General features: G+C 40.6%; 3 protein-coding genes across 4 annotated transcripts; 2 read left to right on the top strand and 1 right to left on the bottom strand.

Annotated features, from left to right (window-relative positions):
* The first annotated feature begins 307 nt into the window (after positions 1 to 307).
* Positions 308 to 3,156, top strand: LOC108992342. Its single transcript, XM_018966874.2, has 3 exons — positions 308 to 592; positions 677 to 988; positions 2,251 to 3,156. The coding sequence occupies exons 1-3, from the start codon at positions 458 to 460 to the stop codon at positions 2,989 to 2,991; spliced, it is 1,188 nt and encodes a 395-aa protein (XP_018822419.1). The 5' UTR covers positions 308 to 457; the 3' UTR covers positions 2,992 to 3,156.
* Positions 3,157 to 3,675: 519 nt separating this feature from the next.
* On the bottom strand, positions 3,676 to 4,332 carry LOC108992336 (protein NRT1/ PTR FAMILY 4.6-like). Its single transcript, XM_035685766.1, has one exon. The coding sequence runs from the start codon at positions 4,330 to 4,332 to the stop codon at positions 3,676 to 3,678; it is 657 nt and encodes a 218-aa protein (XP_035541659.1).
* A 7,892-nt stretch (positions 4,333 to 12,224) lies between these two features.
* On the top strand, positions 12,225 to 17,834 carry LOC108992343. Of its 2 annotated transcripts, none has more exons than XM_018966875.2 (3): positions 12,225 to 12,983; positions 14,362 to 15,440; positions 17,607 to 17,834. In XM_018966875.2, the coding sequence occupies exons 2-3, from the start codon at positions 14,366 to 14,368 to the stop codon at positions 17,636 to 17,638; spliced, it is 1,107 nt and encodes a 368-aa protein (XP_018822420.1). In that variant the 5' UTR covers positions 12,225 to 12,983; positions 14,362 to 14,365; the 3' UTR covers positions 17,639 to 17,834. The 2 variants fall into 2 exon arrangements, with proteins under 2 accessions (XP_018822420.1, XP_035541974.1); XM_035686081.1 differs by having other exon boundaries at positions 12,248 to 12,983; positions 14,366 to 15,440; positions 17,607 to 17,816.
* The last annotated feature ends 500 nt before the right edge of the window (positions 17,835 to 18,334 follow it).

Below are 18,334 nucleotides of genomic sequence, written 5' to 3'. Positions count from 1 at the left end.
TAAATTTAATATATCTAATAAAAATATTAATTTATTTTGTGAGATGTTTTTGTTGATATTTAAATTCCGTTCGGATTTAGAAATCGTTTAATCTAATCTCATTTTATTATTATAATTTTTTTAAATTTTTACACAAAATATAACAAATAGTTTAATTTTCTTAAATTATAATTTAATTTATTTAAATTTTAAAATAATAATAATATTAAAAATAATATTATAATAATATTTTTTTAACTTAAATCATTTTACCTAATCTCTGTGAGCAAACGACCGCTTAGTGTATCACCGTAAACGTTTGACACCTATAATCTTTTCTGGGCATTACCGTCATTTTACTAGCTCACGATCCCAAACTGGGTTGAAACCTGCCCTAGGCGGCTAAGCCCGTACGAGTTACAATCGCCGACGACCGAAAACGGACAGTAACAGAGTCCGATTTTTGACGAAATAAGTGATGACAACGAGTCGTTTCCCTGTGTCCATGTCCCTTCTCCTCCTCCACTTCCTCGTCTACGTTCAACTCCCAACCTTAATTCTAGCATTTATTCCTTCCTCAAACACCTCGAACTCAAGCCACAACTACATACAGGTACGTTCCTCGGATCTTATCTTGATTCATCTTCTTTAACCATTAATAACGCTCTCACCGGATCCTAATTTGTGGAAAATTTAGGATGTTTTGAAGGAAATATCGGCGAGGCAGAGTTGGGATTTGAATGACGTTAGGGTTTCGAAGTTGGATCTGAAGAAGGTCCGGTTTGGGAGTGCTCAACGGTACGAATATCGGGTCGCGTTTGGCAGGAATCGACTGGTGTTGAAATATGTGGATGGAGTGGATTCTTGGAAAAAGCTCGGGACTGAAAAAAGCGATTTTGGGTCTTTGGTCGGCGAGGTTGGTTCTATGGGCGTGCTTGATACATTTAAAGTGGAGGGTCCGTTTGAGTTGCTGGTCGGTGGTAGCGACGAGGTTTCGCTACAGTTGCCGGTAGGCTTTATATTTTTGTACGAGTTAGTTAGGTTATATACTGTAATCTCATTCCATTTTCATACCAGGTGGCTTTATATATTTTTAGGATATAATTGAGAGTGATATAATATATATCTTATTGAAGCTGAGCGTAAAAAAGTTGCTAGTTTTTGGGTTTTAGGCTTTTAGCTCTTACTTAATGGTAATGGGAATCTGAGAATGTATTGGTGTATTGGTGTATTGGTTAGAAGGCTGAACCAGATTCTTCGTTATGCAGATGGTGTTTTTTTCATGCATAATTGCTATATTTTTATATGGATACGGAACTGGAAGCGTAGGACTCTTAACCTCTCTTTGGGAATCCTTATCTTCAAAATTGCATCTTATTGGTCACTTTTCACTTATCAGTCCGTAGTGCATTTCTCAGTAAATCTCTGCTTCTCTGTATCATATGTGAATTCGTTGATAATTTCTTCTAGTATTTTAGCGCTCTGCCTCTCTCTTTCCCTCTCTTTGCGATTCATTAGGATAATTCTCTGATGCATATATGTTTAGTATTATTCTGTTGGGGCACCAACAGGTTTTGAAATGCTTTAGGTAATTACTTGAAATCTTAAACGAGGGAAACGATTTTTCATATCAATTGTTCTAGAGACTGAAAAGATTCAAGATTAGCCTTTCATGGTCCCTTTGGATTTTGGTTTCTGGTTTCTAAAGCTGTTTTTTCTTAGTGGCTATAATCTTTGCTCAAGCAATAAAATTTTGATGGTCTGAAGAAAAGTGGGAACTTCATTTTGATTGTGAAGGGATGGGGAGTTGAATAGATCAGTAATCAATGTTGCTAGAGCTTTTTGGATCTGTTTTAGACTTTAAAAATCATTCCCGAGACAGTTGACTATAGTTTTCTCTCATAAACATCTCCAGAGGATATCATTTTCTGTTAAGCTTATGAGTAGTTGTGATACAATTTTGCTTAGAAAAAGGAGATAAAGCAAGACGAAAAATTTCAGAAACAGTCTTGTATAGGACAGTTGAGTTCACCTTGATGGCAACATATTGGAATGGATAACCTCAATCAGCAAAGGCCTTTCTAGCATTTCTTTCTTTTTATATTTTGCTGACCAGCTTGTTTGACAATGTCTGGTTATACTCAAGGATTGACGTTTAATTATTGATGCATCTGTTATAGTCCCATAAATGGCTATGATTATTTTGGCTGCATAGGAGAGTTTCTTTAATTCTACCACTAACTGCCTGGACATGTTGACATCTATTGCCAGATGAACACTTCTATTAAGGGCTTGAATCGAGTTCTTGTTGGTGAAGGCATCACGGTGGAAGTGAGAAGAGCGCAAGAAGTCTCTCTCTTTCATTCATCCAATCTTGGTTTTTTGGTAAATAGAAGTCTTGTGAATAACAAGGTGAAAAATGAATTCTGGGCCTTTCAGCATTCTATGTGCATCCCATTACTTCCTATACAAGTTCTAGGGGCTGCATCATTAGTTGCATATAAGACTCGAAATAGGGATGCATACATTGAAACTAAATTTGTTTCTAAGGGCACCATTGAATTGTTGCCTGAGAAGTGTTACAGAGTCTTCAAGGAGCGTGATTGCCCCATTGATTCCTTGAGTTCGGGGATTGCCATGGTGGAAAGAGTTTTGCGGAACTTTCTTGGTGATAGAATTCTTCAAAAACATTTGAGATTCCTCAAAACTAAGATCAAGGCATCTGCTATCATCCGCTTTCAGCTAGAACTGGAAAGACATGTCAGGAGCAACGACACTCTCCACGCTAAGTTGGCAGAGTGGAGAACAAAGCCAAATATCCAAAGAATATGGTTTGAGGTAATGGCAAGAGTTGAAGCAGAGAGGCTGAAGCCCCTTTCAATCGAGAAGGTGAATCCTTTCATTGGAGTTGACACAGTTTCATGGAGCAATTTAATGGCGAATGTGTCCTTTACACAGTTAGGGTCCATCCTCGTTCCTCCCGAGGCTCTAACTCTGGATGTGAAGTGGTAGGATGAATTTGTTGTATTATAGTTGTGATTTGTGTCATTTTCTGTCTTGTTTGATGATGAATTGTATAAGCTACCTGTATCAAGCGCACTTTTAATTGGTTCTCATGTACATAAATTTCCAAGAAAACGAGGAAATGAATTCAATTTGCAAACTAGATTCTATCCATGTGTTATGGCTCTGGTAGCATGGTTATTTATTTATTTATTTTTATTTTGGTAGTCAAGCTTGGATTTCCTCGTACGCATATATTCATGTTGTCCATTGTTAGTAAATGTCATAATCACCAGCAGCTAGCACCACATGAACAAGACTTGGAGCCTGCATCGAAAACTTTTGAGAAATTTTAAAAAAATGAGTTTTATGAGATTTCTTAAAAATTTAAAAGTAGTGGACTTAAATTTTTTTGGATTTGGTCAAAGTAGAGGGACTTACCTAAAAATTGTTGAGAATTTTTAACAGTGAGTTTTATTTGAATTTTAAGGTCTAGATTTGAAAAGAGAAATATATTAACAAGTATGTGAACTAATATATGGATTTTTTGAGAAGTATTAAATATTTAATAAATACTGTAAAGTTTATCTCTAAATCTAGGCTTAAAGTTCGAGCACGAATTCTAGGGAATATGATGGATGCTACTAAAACATACTAAGAAAACCTTGGAAGAAAATTTAAACACCAACATCCCTAAGCTCCTGCCATTCCAAGCTTTCCCTCAGCACCACCCTCCTTATTCTCCACCTTTTTGTATCTATACCAAGATGCACACACCAAATAAACCACAAAGTTCACCATGCTCATCACTGACAATAACCAATAGAAGTAGTTTAGCTTGTCTCTACTAAGATTATTGCTAGCCAACCACCCTCCACTCACCTTGTTCACAACCTCCACCACCACAGTACTCATGAAATACCCAAATGACACTGAACACCGTGAAATGGCTGTGCCGAGTGACTTCATGCCAGCTGAGCTCTCTGCATAGAAAAACTCTAGGAGCCCTACAAAGGAAAACATATCAGCTGCTCCAAATATAGCATATTGGAACCCCAACCAAAACACACTTATTGGTAAAGGTTCAACACTATCCATCATGTTATGTTCAAGAGCCACGGACTTGCGGCAGGTCTCTATGACTCCGGCAACCGCCATGGAAATAGTGGACAGCACCAGCCCAATTCCGATTCTCTGGAGGTGTTGAATTCTGGTAGGTACTCCTGTGATTTTTCTAGCCAGTGGGACAAAAATCCGGTCGTATAATGGAATAAGAACGAAAATGAACAGGAGGGGGATGGCTGGGATTGAGGGGGCAGGCACTTTGAAGCCTAGGATATAGGGGTTCATGGTTTTGCTTTGTTGGACCGAGAATGTTTGAAGTGGAGCCAAACATGTGTTCATGAATACTGTGCTAAATATGTTGGTAGCATGCGGATTAAGATCTTTGTTTCTTCAACTTGTGTCACTGTGCACAGGCACCAACTGGTTGCTGTCCATGCATCATTCATGTTCCTCTGAATGATTGCTGCCCGGTCCAAAAATCTGTATAATATATTGCAGCGCATTCCATTCTCAGTAGTTCCAGTTTGAAGGAATTACAAAAGATATTGCTAGTAACCTTGATGATGTTTTATTATATACCTAAATTGTTCTGTTCTCTCTAGGATTTCATCATCTGTTCTTCTTTCTTTGTCATGAGGCTCCAGCCAGCCCTGTGCATTTTCTGGAATTGAAAGTTTTCGGTTTCAGATGGCAGCCACAAATACCTGAATTTTAAGAACAGAAATAATTTAAAATTGCCAATACATGTGAGGGTGTGTGCTTGAGGGATGTGCCTAGGAAGTGTACAAATTAATAACATCTAATCAATTCAAATATATATATATATATATTTATACATCGACTCATAAATATAAATAGAAGAACTTGTGGTCAAAAGGTACGTATATATATTTTGTATGGTAGTTACCTTGATAATTCGAATTAATGGGCTACCCTTGGGCACATTATTCCGATACAATGACTTGCCCATGCACACAAACACCAGCTCAAATAACACGGCTACAGTGCATATTCCAAAGCCCCATTCCCAGCCTTGGTTGGAGGTTCTCCATACCACAAAAGTCACCCCAATTACAGCTCCAATGGTGAGGCTAAACAAAAACCAGTTAAAGAAGCTAGATAGTTGAGCTGCCTCCTTGGGGTCCTTGTCGTCATATTGATCGGCTCCCAAAGCGGGTAGCGCCGCCTTTACCCCGCCAATTCCAAGTGCAATCATGTATAGGCCAGTAAAAAGGATTGCGACATGGCTGGTGTCTGCTTCCTCGCAGTTGTTTTGCCCTTTTAATCCACCATCTTTGCATGGGAAGGGTCTTAGTTGATGAAAATGAGCTTGCACTGTTAGGAGGGCATATCCCTGCATACATATGCATGTAAATCATGAGTTGAGTCGATCGAACTCTCTGGGGCCTTTAAAGTTCGGTCATTTATTGCTAAGCTTTAATTTACACACATACATACATACATACATATATCTGCTTTATTATTCCTGTTTCAAAATTATAACTTCCTAAATTTATCTCTCTCTCTCTCTCTCTCTCTCTAACATGATTTGGACACGTACAATAGTTAATGGAAACTTGATCATCATGTTTACCTTTTGGTTTAAAAAACTCAAGGCAGTTGAGAAAATATCCAATAAATATCTTACATTTTAAAAATAGCCACTTAAAAAGCTAAATTAAGAGCACATTCTTTGTCAGATATAAATCAGACTTATATCACTCTCATTCCAAAGGTTAAAGAGCCAGTCAAGGTATCTGACTACCGTCCTATTAGCTTGTGAAATGTCATTTACAAAATTATTTCTAAAGTATTGGCCAATCGATTTAAGCATGTTCTGCCTCATATTATATCACCAAATCAAAGTGCATTTATACCTGGTTGTCTCATTACTGATAATGTGTTGGCTGCCTATAAGACTTTTCATACCATGAGTTCTTGCTTGAAAGGGAGAGAAGGCTATATGGCTGTTAAGCTAGATCTGAGTATCAGAATATGGAAAATGAGTATATCTTTCATTTACATTTGCAGTGTTTAAATACACATACAGGATAACAAACTTGTTTGAATTTCTAATTTAAAGGAACAACTATTTTGACTGAGTCTAGACTAGAGAAACTATCGGACTTATTGACTAGCTGTACAACTGTTTTTAAATTCAAAAGGAGGATAAGTGTAGAAGCTGTTACAAGCAATTGCTATCGCTATCTTATGTCTCATGATATGCCCCCTCAAGATGGAGCTCGGGATAGAAGTCCAATCTTGGATTTTAGTTCAAGAAAGCGAGCACGTGGAAGAGGTTTGGTGAGAGCATCAGCAAGTTGATCTGCTGAGGAGACATGGGCTACCCGAAGTATACCATTTTGCACTTGATCCCTTATGAAGTGAAAGTCGATAGCTACATGTTTCATTTTGGAATGAAATACTGGGTTGGAGCAGAGTTGGGTAGCACCAACATTGTCACAGTATAGTACTGGACAACTGGGCAGTTTAACTCCAAGATCAGTCAGGAGATAACATAGCCAGTTTAGCTCAGCAGCTGCATTCGCTACAGACCTGTATTCAGCCTCTGTGGAAGATCGTGCAACTGTTTTCTACTTCTTTGAACTCCAGGCGACGGGATTCCGACCAAGATAAATGATATAGGCATTGATGGATGAAAAATCATCTCTGTCCCCTGCCCAATCTGCGTCTGAATACGCATGTAAGTTGAGTGTGGACTGACAATGAAGATGGTCTGAAAAGGCATGTAGATTAAATGGTGACTGACGATGGATTTGTAGTCCTTCATTAATAGTGCCACAAAGATAGCGTAGTAGACGTTTAACAAAGCTCCAATGGTCCGTTGTTGGGCTATGCATGTATTGAGAGAGCTTGTTAACTGCATACGCAAGGTCGGGTCGTGTAATTAAGAGATACTGAAGACTTCCAACCACTGTTCTGTATTCTGTAGGATCAGACAGAGGGGATCCCGACGTTAACATTAGAGGTGGACTTGTGGGAATGGGAGTGAGCACTGGTTTGGCATCCATCATATGAGTTCTAGATAAAATATCCATGATATAACGCCTTTGAGATAATAACAGCCCTTGCTGATTTGGGACTACTTCGACACCCAGGAAATACGATAGCTGTCCAAGATCTTTTATGGAAAACCGATGAGCAAGAATTTCTACAAAGGAGTCGATGATGTTGTTGTTGTCACCAGTGATTATTAAGTCATCCACATAGACAAGTATATACACAATATGGCCAGCAGTGGTGAGAACAAACAATGAGGTATCGGCATGAGAGTTCTTGAAGCCCGAGTGAAGAAGAAAGGTGCGAAGTTCATGATACCATGCTCGAGGGGCCTGTTTGAGGCCATAGATTGCCTTACGAAGTTTGCAAACATAAGAAGGATAATCTTGATCAACAAAACCTGGAGGTTGTTGCATGTAGACGTTCTCGGAGAGATTTCCTTGAAGAAACGCGTTGTTGACATCTAGTTGGCTTAGAGACCAGCCCCTTGAGACAGCAAGACTGAGGACAACACGAACTGTGGTTGGTTTGACAACAGGGTTGAAAGTGTCGAGATAATCTAGTCCTGGTCGTTGATGGAATCCTTTGGCAACCAAACGTGCTTTGTACCTGTCAATAGAGCCATCAGAGTGACGTTTAATTCTGAAAATCCATTTGCACCCAACTATATTTTGTGTTGAATCAGGTGGAACAAGTTCCCACGTCCCATTTTTAACTAAGGCATTACACTCATCAGACATGGCTACACGCCAGTTTGGATCTAGAAGAGCTTTAGTCACTGTTGTTGGTTCAATGTTGTTGGTTTTTGAGAGTTGGGTGTGAAGGTTCAATTTTGTTATTGGTTTATGAATGTGGTTTTTAGCTCGGGTTGTCATTGAGTGAGTTGGAAGAGGATTAGTTGCGGGTGGGTTAGGAGGAGAGGAAGTGGAATTAGGGAGTGGTGGGGTTGTGTTGGTTGAGGATGTTAAGGAAGGTTGTGTGTTGATGTTTGAAGTATGTTCTGTCGAGAGTGTTGGAGTTGCAGCGGGAGGTGGTTGAGGGATGTTTACTTCTGATGTTATTGTGAGTGGCTGTGGGGAAGAAGATGAGGGAATTGTAATTGGTGCAGGAATCCAAGTGGCGATGATATTGGGAGTAGTTGTAGAGGGCGGATGAGGTAGTGAGGAGTAGGGAAATTGAGATTCAACAAATTTGACATGTCGGGAGACATAGATTCTTGATGTGGAAGGGTCAAGGCAGTAGTATGCACTTTGAGTGAGAGAATATCCAAGGAAAACACATGGCTTGGACCTTGATTCAAGTTTGTGTGATGTATAGGGTCGGAGCCAAGGGTAGCATAAGCAGCCAAATACCCTTAATTTCGAGTAATTTGGGGCTGTCTGAAATATCTTGAGGTAAGGTGAGGATAGATTTAAAGTAGGGGTGGGCATTCTGTTGATGAGGTAGACTGCTGTGGCAAAAGCATATGGCCAATAGGTGAGGGGTAAAGAGGCATGAGTGAGGAGAGCAAGACCTGTTTCGACTATGTGAAGGTGTCTGCGTTCCGAGTAACCATTGTGTTCAGGTGTATGTGGTGGAGTGGTGAGATGAGAGATACCACTAGTGGAAAGATATTGAGCTAGGGAGATGTATTCACCACCATTGTCAGTGTAGAGAGTTTTAATGGGTAAACTGAAATGTTTTTCCACTATGGCTTTGAACTTTTGAAAGATGTCTTTGACGTCAGATTTATGTTTTAGTGGGTAAAACCAAATGTATTTAGTGAAGTGGTCAATGAAGAGGACATAATATTTAAAGCCATTGTGTGAGTAAAGTGGAGAGGTCCAGACATCGGAAAATATAATTTCAAGAGGTTGAGTAGAGATAATGGTAGAGTTGGAGAAAGACAACTTGTGGCTTTTATTGCAAAGGCAAGCATTACATGAGAAATCAGGAGACAAAGAGGAAGAATAGCCTAAATGATTGCTCAATACAGTATGCTTGAGAATTGAAAAAGCAGGGTGTCCTAATTGATGATGCCAGTTGACAGAAGTGGTTTTTATTGTGGAAAAGGCAATCAACGGGGAGGAGGTAGGCCACTCATAGACACCATCTTTAGTTTGTCCTTTCAGCAGCGTTGCACTGGTTTGAAGGTCCTTCACAAGAAAAGTGGATGGTAAGAATTCTATGGAAACATTGTTAGAATGACAAAATTGGGATATAGAGATGAGATTCTTTTTCATAGAGGGAACACAAAGAACATTGTTTAATGTAAAGGTACTTTGAGAAGTGTTGAGAGAAGTGGAACCAGTATGGGTGATGGGAAGATTGGTGCCATCGCCAATCATGATATCATCAGTGCCAATATATGGAGCATGTAGAGAGAGGTTGCTCAGATCAAATGTTACATGGTGTGATGCACCGCTGTCCAGAAGCCAGGATAGCGTGGTGTTGGGGTTGGTAGCAAGATGAGCTTGTGGTTGCCATGGTGGTCCTTGGGAAGAATAGCTGGACGTGGGGGAATTTTGAACTGGTACAAGACGAAATGAAGGGCACTTTTTGGCAGTGTGACCCTGAATTCTGCAAATTTGGCAGTGACCAAGGTATGGTCTGGAAGGATGACGAGGGCCTTGTGATGAAGGGGTTGCTGTATTGTTGGCAGCAGTGGGACGGTTGGTTGAGTTGAAGGGTGGGCGCCAGTTGGGGTTGGTATTGCCTTGTGGTGGAGGTGGACGCCAATGTCTATTGTTGGTTTTGTATGTGGGATTTGTAGTAGCTGGAAAGTGGTGTGGCTCAGTTGGGATGGTTTGAAGAGAGGCTTCAAAGTTGAGGAGTTTTTCATGAAGTTCTTCAAAGGTGATAGAGGTGTCTCTTGCTTGGATAGCTCGGACTAGTTCTTTGTATTCATCCCCGAGACCATCGAGTATTTTGTCTGTGATTTCCTCTTCATCAATAGGGGATCCAAGAAGAGCAAGATCATCTGCTCGAGTTTTGATGGTTTGCATGAATTCAGTGATGCTAAGGCTGCCTTTGGTGGTATTTTTGAGTTGGTTTTTGATCTGTTTGATGCGGCCACGAGAGGGTTTAGCATAGGTGTTGGCTAGAATTGTCCAGGCTTGTCTAGAGGTTTTGGCTTGAGCTATAAAGGGAATAATGGTGGGTGTGATGGAGCCAATGACAGCATTGAGAATTAGCTGGTCCTGTCTGTTCCAGAGACTGTAGCTGGGATTGGGTCTGGTTGTATTGGATTGGGTTATGGTGGCTGGTGGACAGGGTTTGGAGCCATCAATATAACCAAGAAGGTCATAGCCAATGAAAAGTGTTTGGAACTGTAGTTTCCAGGAGAGGTAATTAGAAGAGGTAAGTTTAAGAGGGGCTTGGGCAGCAACATTGATGCTGATAAGAGTTTGGTGTGGCTCATTGGTATTGAGAATGGTTGCAGGGTCAGATTCTGAAGCCATGAGTGCTGAAGAGCAGAAGAGAAAAAAAAAATTGGATCGGCTTGATGTTAATCGTGGTGCTCTGATACCATATCAGAATATGGAAAATGAGTATATCTTTCATTTACATTTGCAGTGTTTAAATACACATACAGGATAACAAACTTGTTTGAATTTCTAATTTAAAGGAACAATTATTTTGACTGAGTCTAGACTAGAGAAACTATCGGACTTATTGACTAGCTGTACAACTGTTTTTAAATTCAAAAGGAGGATAAGTGTAGAAGCTGTTACAAGCAATTGCTATCGCTATCTTATGCCTCATGATACTGAGTAAGGTTTAAGAAAGAGTTAAATGGGACTTTTTGAGATTTGTCTTGGTGAAAATGGGATTTGGGCAGAGATGGTTAGAATTGATTATGGAGTGTGTTTCCACAGTATTCTACTCTATTTTGATTAATCGTGAACCTCAACAGAGTTTTATTCCATCAAGGAGTATTCGACAGAGAGATCCTATTTCTCCTTATTTATTATTTGTGTTGAGATTTTCAATCAATTACTTTTGCATGCACAGAAGACCGGTGCTTTTCATGGTGTGCCAATTTCAAGGGGTAGCATTCGTGTCTCCCACTTATTTTTTTGCTGATGATAACTTGCTTCTTATTAAAGCAAATTCAATGGAATGGAGTAGGTTGCAGGATATTTTACAGTGTTATGAGAGGTCTTTTGGCTAGCAATTGAATAGGGCCAAGACTTGTCTTTATTTTAGCAGAAACACTAATAGAGATAATATATATGTGACTAAGAATTTATCTGGCCTTCGATCTATTGGCAATTTTGAGAAATATCTTGACTTACCATCGATGGTAGGGAGAAATAAGATAGCTACTTTCAATTCCATTAAAAGCAGAATGTGTCGGAGGATTAATAGTTGAAAATCTATATTTCTTTCTCAGGCTGTGAAAGAAATTCTTCTTAAAGCATTATTCAAGCCATCCCAACTTATTATATGGGTTTATTTCGATAGCTTAAGACCCTTTGTGCTCAAATAACTCATATGATGCAGAGGTTCTTTTGGGGCCATATGGAAAATGAACCCAAAATTTACTGGTTGAGTTGACGTAAGATGGGAATAGTCAAAAGGAGAGGTGGGTTGGAATTTAGTGCTCTTGAATGCTTTAATATTGCTATATTGGCTAAACAACTCTGGAGATTTAAACATGCCATCATCCTTGTCAGCTTTGATCCTAAAAGAAAAATATTTTCCTAACCCTATTGTGCTTGAGGCAACAACACCTAAAAATGCATCTTATGCTTGGAAATGTATTCTCTCAGCTCAAAATTTGTTTAAGAAAGGTTTATGGTGGAGAGTAGTGTGATATCCCGTATTTACATATATTTTGAATAAGTAAATTATTACATTTATTAAGATTATGAGCTTTTTTGTTTTAAATTTTTAAATGATTTACGTGATTATTTTAAGATTTTTAATTGTTAATTCAATGTATTTTCTTGTTATTAATTATTACTCGTTATTTAAGTTGCTCTTTATTTTAAATTAATTTATTGTTAGATTTAATTAATTTATTTTCATTTAAACACTACGTTTAAATTATTTTATTTAACTTGCTGTTTTAAAATCCTTTTCATTAAATCATTTATATAACCTAAGATATAAGAATTGAACCTCATTTTTTTTCTTCTATTTTTCTTATTTCTCTTATTTCTTTTCTACTTCTCTTTTTTCTTTTTCCTTTCATTTTTCTTTTTCTACCCTGCTTCCTCCCGCGCGCACTAGCCCCTCTCCCTCTCCCCGTGCGTTTTCGTCGTCCTCCAGCCCGCCGCCGTGCACCACCGTCCGGCGACACCGTCCAGCCCAAGGCCTTCCCCACCCTCCGGCGACCTCCCCCACCCCAGTTTCCCTTCCCAACGCTCTCTCTCTCTCTCTCCGCTGGCCTTGTGGAACCCATTCGGGTTGTGAGTCTTCTCTGCCGCCGTGCGCCGCCGTGCGCCGCCGTGTGCCTCACCGCCCCTCCCATTCTCTTTCTCACCGGCCGGCGACTATCCCCCTCCATTCCCAGCTCCTCCTGCGCCGCCATTAGCCCCTGCGCGCGGCCTCAAGCCGCGGGATTCCTTGCGTCTTTGCGCCGCCGTTGCGCCACCTCCGGCCGCCATTTCTTCACTACATCATCTTTGACCCCCCAGCAACATAGCCCACCCATCCCCAGCTCCTATCCGCCACCGGTGAAGCCCTACTATCAACATTTCTGTTTTGAGCATTTTGGCCTTCAATCGCCCTCTACGTCGCCACCCACGGCCAACCATCACTACTATTAGTTTCACCGACATCTCTAAGCCATTTCTTAGTAATCTCGGATCTTGATTTGTCCTTGTTCAAAAGTGAATTTTTGAGACCCACGGCCACAGTGCATTTTGCACTGTTCTGTTGCTGTCTCTTGCACCTCAGTGATCATTCAAAAATTATAATAAAGCGCTGTAAGTATTTTCCTAAATAATTTTTTAGATTTAAATGTATTTTTGCGTTAACTCATTTATTTACTATGATTAGTTGGTTGTGCCGGACTGAGTCCGAGGTGTAAGTGGGTCGGTTAGATTGTAGGATGAAATTGTTTGTGTGATTGGTTTATATTGGAATTTGTTGGTTGTTGGATATTGATGTCATTTCTTGTACACTGCATGTTTGCACAGATGTTCATGTTTGTAAATAGAAATTGGATTTTCATGTAATTGCATTCATGTTCATGTGTTTATTGAAAATTGAATTTTCATGTGAGAGAAAGGAAAGAGACTGTAGGGATGGTGGTAAGCAATGATGGTGGTAGAGTCCCGCCTGTAATTCTCTGCCTATAGTGCTCTGATGGATACTCAATTGTGTGGAAAGGAATTGTAGGGATGGTGGTTGAGTCCCGCCTACGGTGCACTCGGTAGGGATGGTGGTATATCCTGCCTATGATTCCCCGCCTACAGTGTTCGATAAATGATTGAATTTTGTGTGAATAATTTTCTGGAAAAATGTCGGTTATATTTTTGGGTCAAAATGAGATTTTGGCGCGTGTTGGAAAATAATCATTTTCGAAAGAAATGAGGTTTTGGGGTCTGTTTGTTGGTTGCATTTATGCATTTTTATCTCGTGAGTTGTTTGGATTATTACTTATCTGCGGTACCGTTTTATAGTATCGCAGATTTTAATGCAAATGAGAACGACGAGCCTCAGGTTTTGGCTCTGCTGGAGGAGTGACCTGGAGTTGTTCACGTGTATCGAGATTTATTTTTTCACTTGTTATGTATATTGTCCTTTGTAATATATTTTGGGACAACTATATTACTCTTTAGAACATTTTGTTTTAAGTGGATTTGTATCAAACAATTCTGGTACTTAGTTGACTTACTTATATTATACGCTGCGTTTTTGTTGTACACTTTATGCATGTACACACATTTGACACTTCGTTGGGATGCGTGACCCATATTGTCATCATCCCCACGTCACGATCCCCGCGTTGCCGTACGAGGTGGTCGGGGTGTCACAGGTGGTATCAGAGCAGTTAGGCTTTGGGTAAAACCACATGTCCTGTAGGTGCAGTACCAGAAAATTTTAAAGTTGTGATTTGAAATTATTTTGTTTGAAGTATGTTATTTTAATTGTTTTATTTATTTTATTGCACGCTACTTTATTTGTTTTATTGTATGTTTATTTTAATATATTTGTTTTAATTTATTGTATGTTATCATATTTTGTTGGTTTTATTCTATTTTATTTTATGTTATTTTGTTGTACTTTAATTTATTTTACTATAATTATATTTTAGTTTGTTTTAAGTTGAAAGTAGGGTTAAGGGTTATGCTATGACAGGAAGATGGTACGACCTAAAAGGCCGACCAATGAGCTCGAGGATGAATTATCGAGAGGTGATGGGAATTACGCCATGGCAAGGGCGTTAAATCAGATGACGGACTTCCTTCAGCAAAATTTTTGTCCACTGCAAGGAGAGCAGAATAGGGTGGTGCAAGTTGGGTGCACCTATGAGCATTTCTTGGTGCATAAGACCCCTGCCTTCACTGGCGAAGAGGATTCACTTCAAGCCGAGAGGTGGATTGGAGACCTCGAGAGGACATTCGAAGTCTGTGGTTGTACGGAGGCCCAGAAGGTGTTGTATGGGAGTTACCTGCTGCATGGTGAAGCAGCTAATTGGTGGAAGACTAAGCGGGAACTCCTAGAGATGGAGTTGGGATCTTTTGCGGCTGTGTCTTGGCAGCGCTTCAAGAAAGAGTTCGACGACCGTTTCTTCGTTGTTTTTGTGAGACGGCAGAAAGCACGAGAATTCAATAATTTGGTCCAAGGGGATATGACTGTTGAGCAGTATGCTCGAAAATTTATAGAGCTCGGGCGATTTGCGATTCATCTGATTGCCACCGAAGAGTTGCGGGCTGAACGTTTTCAAGAAGGGTTGCGCCCTCAGATCCGCAGACAAGTTGCGTGCCTACAAATCCAGAACTTTCAGAGGTTGGTCGAGGTGGCCTCTATTGCTGAGCAAGAGCGAGGTACTGTGGCAGGCTCCCCTTCGAGTAAGAAGCGACTGAACGTTGATGGTGAAGGGAGCAGCTCCGGGTTGCCACAGAAGTTTGTGCAAAGGACTTGGGCCCGATCGCAGGCAGCCTCTGGTGTACGTATTGGGGGTCGAGCTCCAGTTTGTGGTAGATGTAATAGAGCCCTTGAGGGCCAGTGTCGTCAGGGTTGGAACCAGTGCTTTGAGTGCGGTCAGTCAGGGCACTTTGCTCGTGAGTGCCCTAATCGGACCCAAGGGAATCAAGGTGGTCATCGCGGTGGTAGAACTAATCAGAGGCAAGTAGTTCAGGCTCAGGTGTACGCGTTGACTCCAAGTAGTGCTGGCGACGAGGTTCCAGAGACTCAAGACGCTGGAATTATGGCAGGTATGTGTCTAATCTTATCTTTCATAATGGATGCCATGTGTGGTTTATTCTCGGCTTTTGGAAAAGTTATGCAAGCTGTAACCATACTTGTTGGGTGTTGGAGGTCGTGTGATTCTCTTAAGTGTGTTCTGGTTGTATCTTGTATCTTGCTTTAGCGTGATGTTTGGCTTTACAAATTTCGAGGACGAAATTTTATTTTAAGGGGGGAGGATGTGACACCCCCTGTATGTACGTGTGTTTTGATTAAGTAAATTATTACATTTATTAAGATTATGGGCTTTCTTGTTTTAAATTTTTAGATGACTTAAGCGATCATTTTAAGATTTTTAATTGTTAATTCAATGTGTTTTCTTATTATTAATTATTGCTCGTTATTTAAGTTGCTCTTTATTTTAAATTAGTTTATTATTGAATTTAATTATTTTATTTTCATTTAAGCACTACGTTTAAATTATTTTATTTAACTTGCTGTTTTGAAATCCTTTTCGTTGGATAATTTGTGTGACTCAAGATATAAGAATTGAACCTCATTTCTTTTCCTCTATTTTTCTTTTTCCTTTTTTTTTCTTTTCTACTTCTCGTTTTCTTTTTCCTTCTTTTTCTACCTTGCTTCCTCCTGTGCGCACGAGCCCCTCTCCCTCTCCCCATGCATTTTCGTCGCCCTCCAGCTCGCTGTCGTGCACCACCATTCGGCGACACCGTCCAACCCAAGGCCTTCCCCACCCTCCGGCGACCTCCCCCACCCCAGTTTCCCTTCCCAACGCTCTCTCTCTCTCTCTCTCTCTCTCTCTCCCCGCTGGCCGTGTGGAACCCATTCGGGTTGTGAGTCTTCTCTGCTGCCGTGCGCCGCTGTGCCTCACCGCCCCTCCTATTCTCTTTCTCATCGACTGGCGACCATCCCCCTCCATTCCCAGCTCCTCCTGGGCCGCCATTAGCCCCCGCGTGCGGCCTCATGCCGTGGGATTCCTTGCGTCTTTGCGCCGCCGTCGCGCCACCTCCGGCCGCCATTTATTCACTACATCATCCTTGACCCCCCAACAACATAACTCACCCATCCCCAGCTTCGATTCGCCACCGGTGAAGCCCTACTATCAACATTTCCGTTTTGAGCATTTTGGCCTTCAACTGCCCTCTACGCTGCCACCCACGGCCAACCACCACTACCATTAGCTTCATCGACATCCCTAAGCCCTTCCCTAGTAATCTCTTGTGTTGGTTTGTCCCTGTTCAAAAGTGGGTTTTTGAAACCCACGGCTACAATGCATTTTGCACTATTCTGTTGTTGTGTTGCTGTCTCTTGCACCTCCGTGATCATTTGAAAATTATAATAAAGCGTTGTAAATATTTTCCCAAAAAAATTTTTAGATTTAAATGTATTTTTGCGCTAACTCATTTATTTACTGTGATTGGTTGGTTGTGCCGGACTGAGTTCGAGGAGTAAGGGGGTCGGTTGGATTAGAGGATAGAGTTGTTTGTGTGATTGGTTTATATTGGGATTTGTTGGTTGTTGGATATTGATGTCGTGTCTTGTACGTTGCATGTTTGCACGCATGTTCATGTTTGTAAATAGAAACTGAATTTTCGTGTAATTGCATTCATATTCCTGTGTTTATTGAAAATTGGATTTTCATGTGAGAGAAATGAAAGAGACTGTAGGGATGGTGGTAAGCAGGGATGGTGGTAGATTCCCGCCTACGGTGCACGGGGTAGGGATAGTGGTATAGTCCCGCCTGTGATTCCCGCCTACGGTGCACGCGGTAGGAATGATGGTAAGTAGGGATGGTGTTATAGTTCTGCCTGTGATTCCCGCCTATGGTACACGTGGTAGGGATGGTGGTAAGCGGGGATGGTGGTAGAGTCTCGCCTATGATTTCCGCCTACGGTGCACGAGGTAGGGATTGTGGTAAGCAGGGATGGTGATATAGTCCCGCCTGAGATTCCCTCCTATAGTGTTTGATAAATGGTTGGATTTTGTGTGAATAATTTTCTGGAAAAATATCGGATTATATTTTTGGGCCAAAATGGGATTTTGGCTTATGTTGGAAAATAATCATTTTCGGAAAAAATGAGGTTTTGTGGTCTGTTTGTTGGTTGCATTAATGCATTTTTGTCTCGTGAATTGTTTGGATTATTACTTACTTGCGGTACCGTTTTATGGTATCGTAGATTTTGATGTAGATGACGACGACGAGCCTTAGGCTTTGGCTCCGCTGGAGGAGTGACCTTGGGTTGCTCACGTGTATCGAGATTTATTTTCCCACTTGTTATGTATATTGCCTTTTGTAATATATTTTGGGACAACTGTATTACTCTTTAGAACATTTTGTTTTAAGTGGATTTGTATCAAACAATTTTGGTACTTAGTTGACTTACTTAAATTATTTGCTGTGTTTTTGTTGTACACTTTTTGCATGTACACACACTTGGCACTTATTGTTGGGATGCGTGACCCGTGTTGTCGTACGAGTCACGCATCCCCGCGTTGCCTTACGAGGGGGTCGGGGCATCACAAGTAGGGAATGGAAAAAGTATACGTACTGGAAGGATAAATGGATACCAAGACCTATGACTTACTCTATCCAATCTCCAGTTAAAGTCCTGGATGAGAATGCAAAGGTGGACAGTTTATTTCTTCCCGGTTTAAACGAGTGGAATATGGCTTTACTGCAGAATTTGTTTAGTGCAGATGAAGTTGCTTTAATCTCTACTTTATGTGTAAGTCCTCTTGCTAGTGAAGATAGGCTGGTTTGGAGATGTGCTAAGAATGGGAGGTTTTCAGTTAGAAGTGCTTACCATCTGCAGTTGGATTTATGCACCAGAAACTTAAGTGGTTCAGCTGATAGCAGTGTTGAAGAAAATTGTTGGCAGTGTATTTGGCAGTCTAATGTACCTCC

This window comes from Juglans regia, chromosome 15, assembly GCF_001411555.2.
Source record: "Juglans regia cultivar Chandler chromosome 15, Walnut 2.0, whole genome shotgun sequence".
NCBI classification, from domain to species: Eukaryota; Viridiplantae; Streptophyta; class Magnoliopsida; order Fagales; family Juglandaceae; genus Juglans; species Juglans regia.
This window is presented reverse-complemented; position numbering and strand designations above follow the sequence as displayed.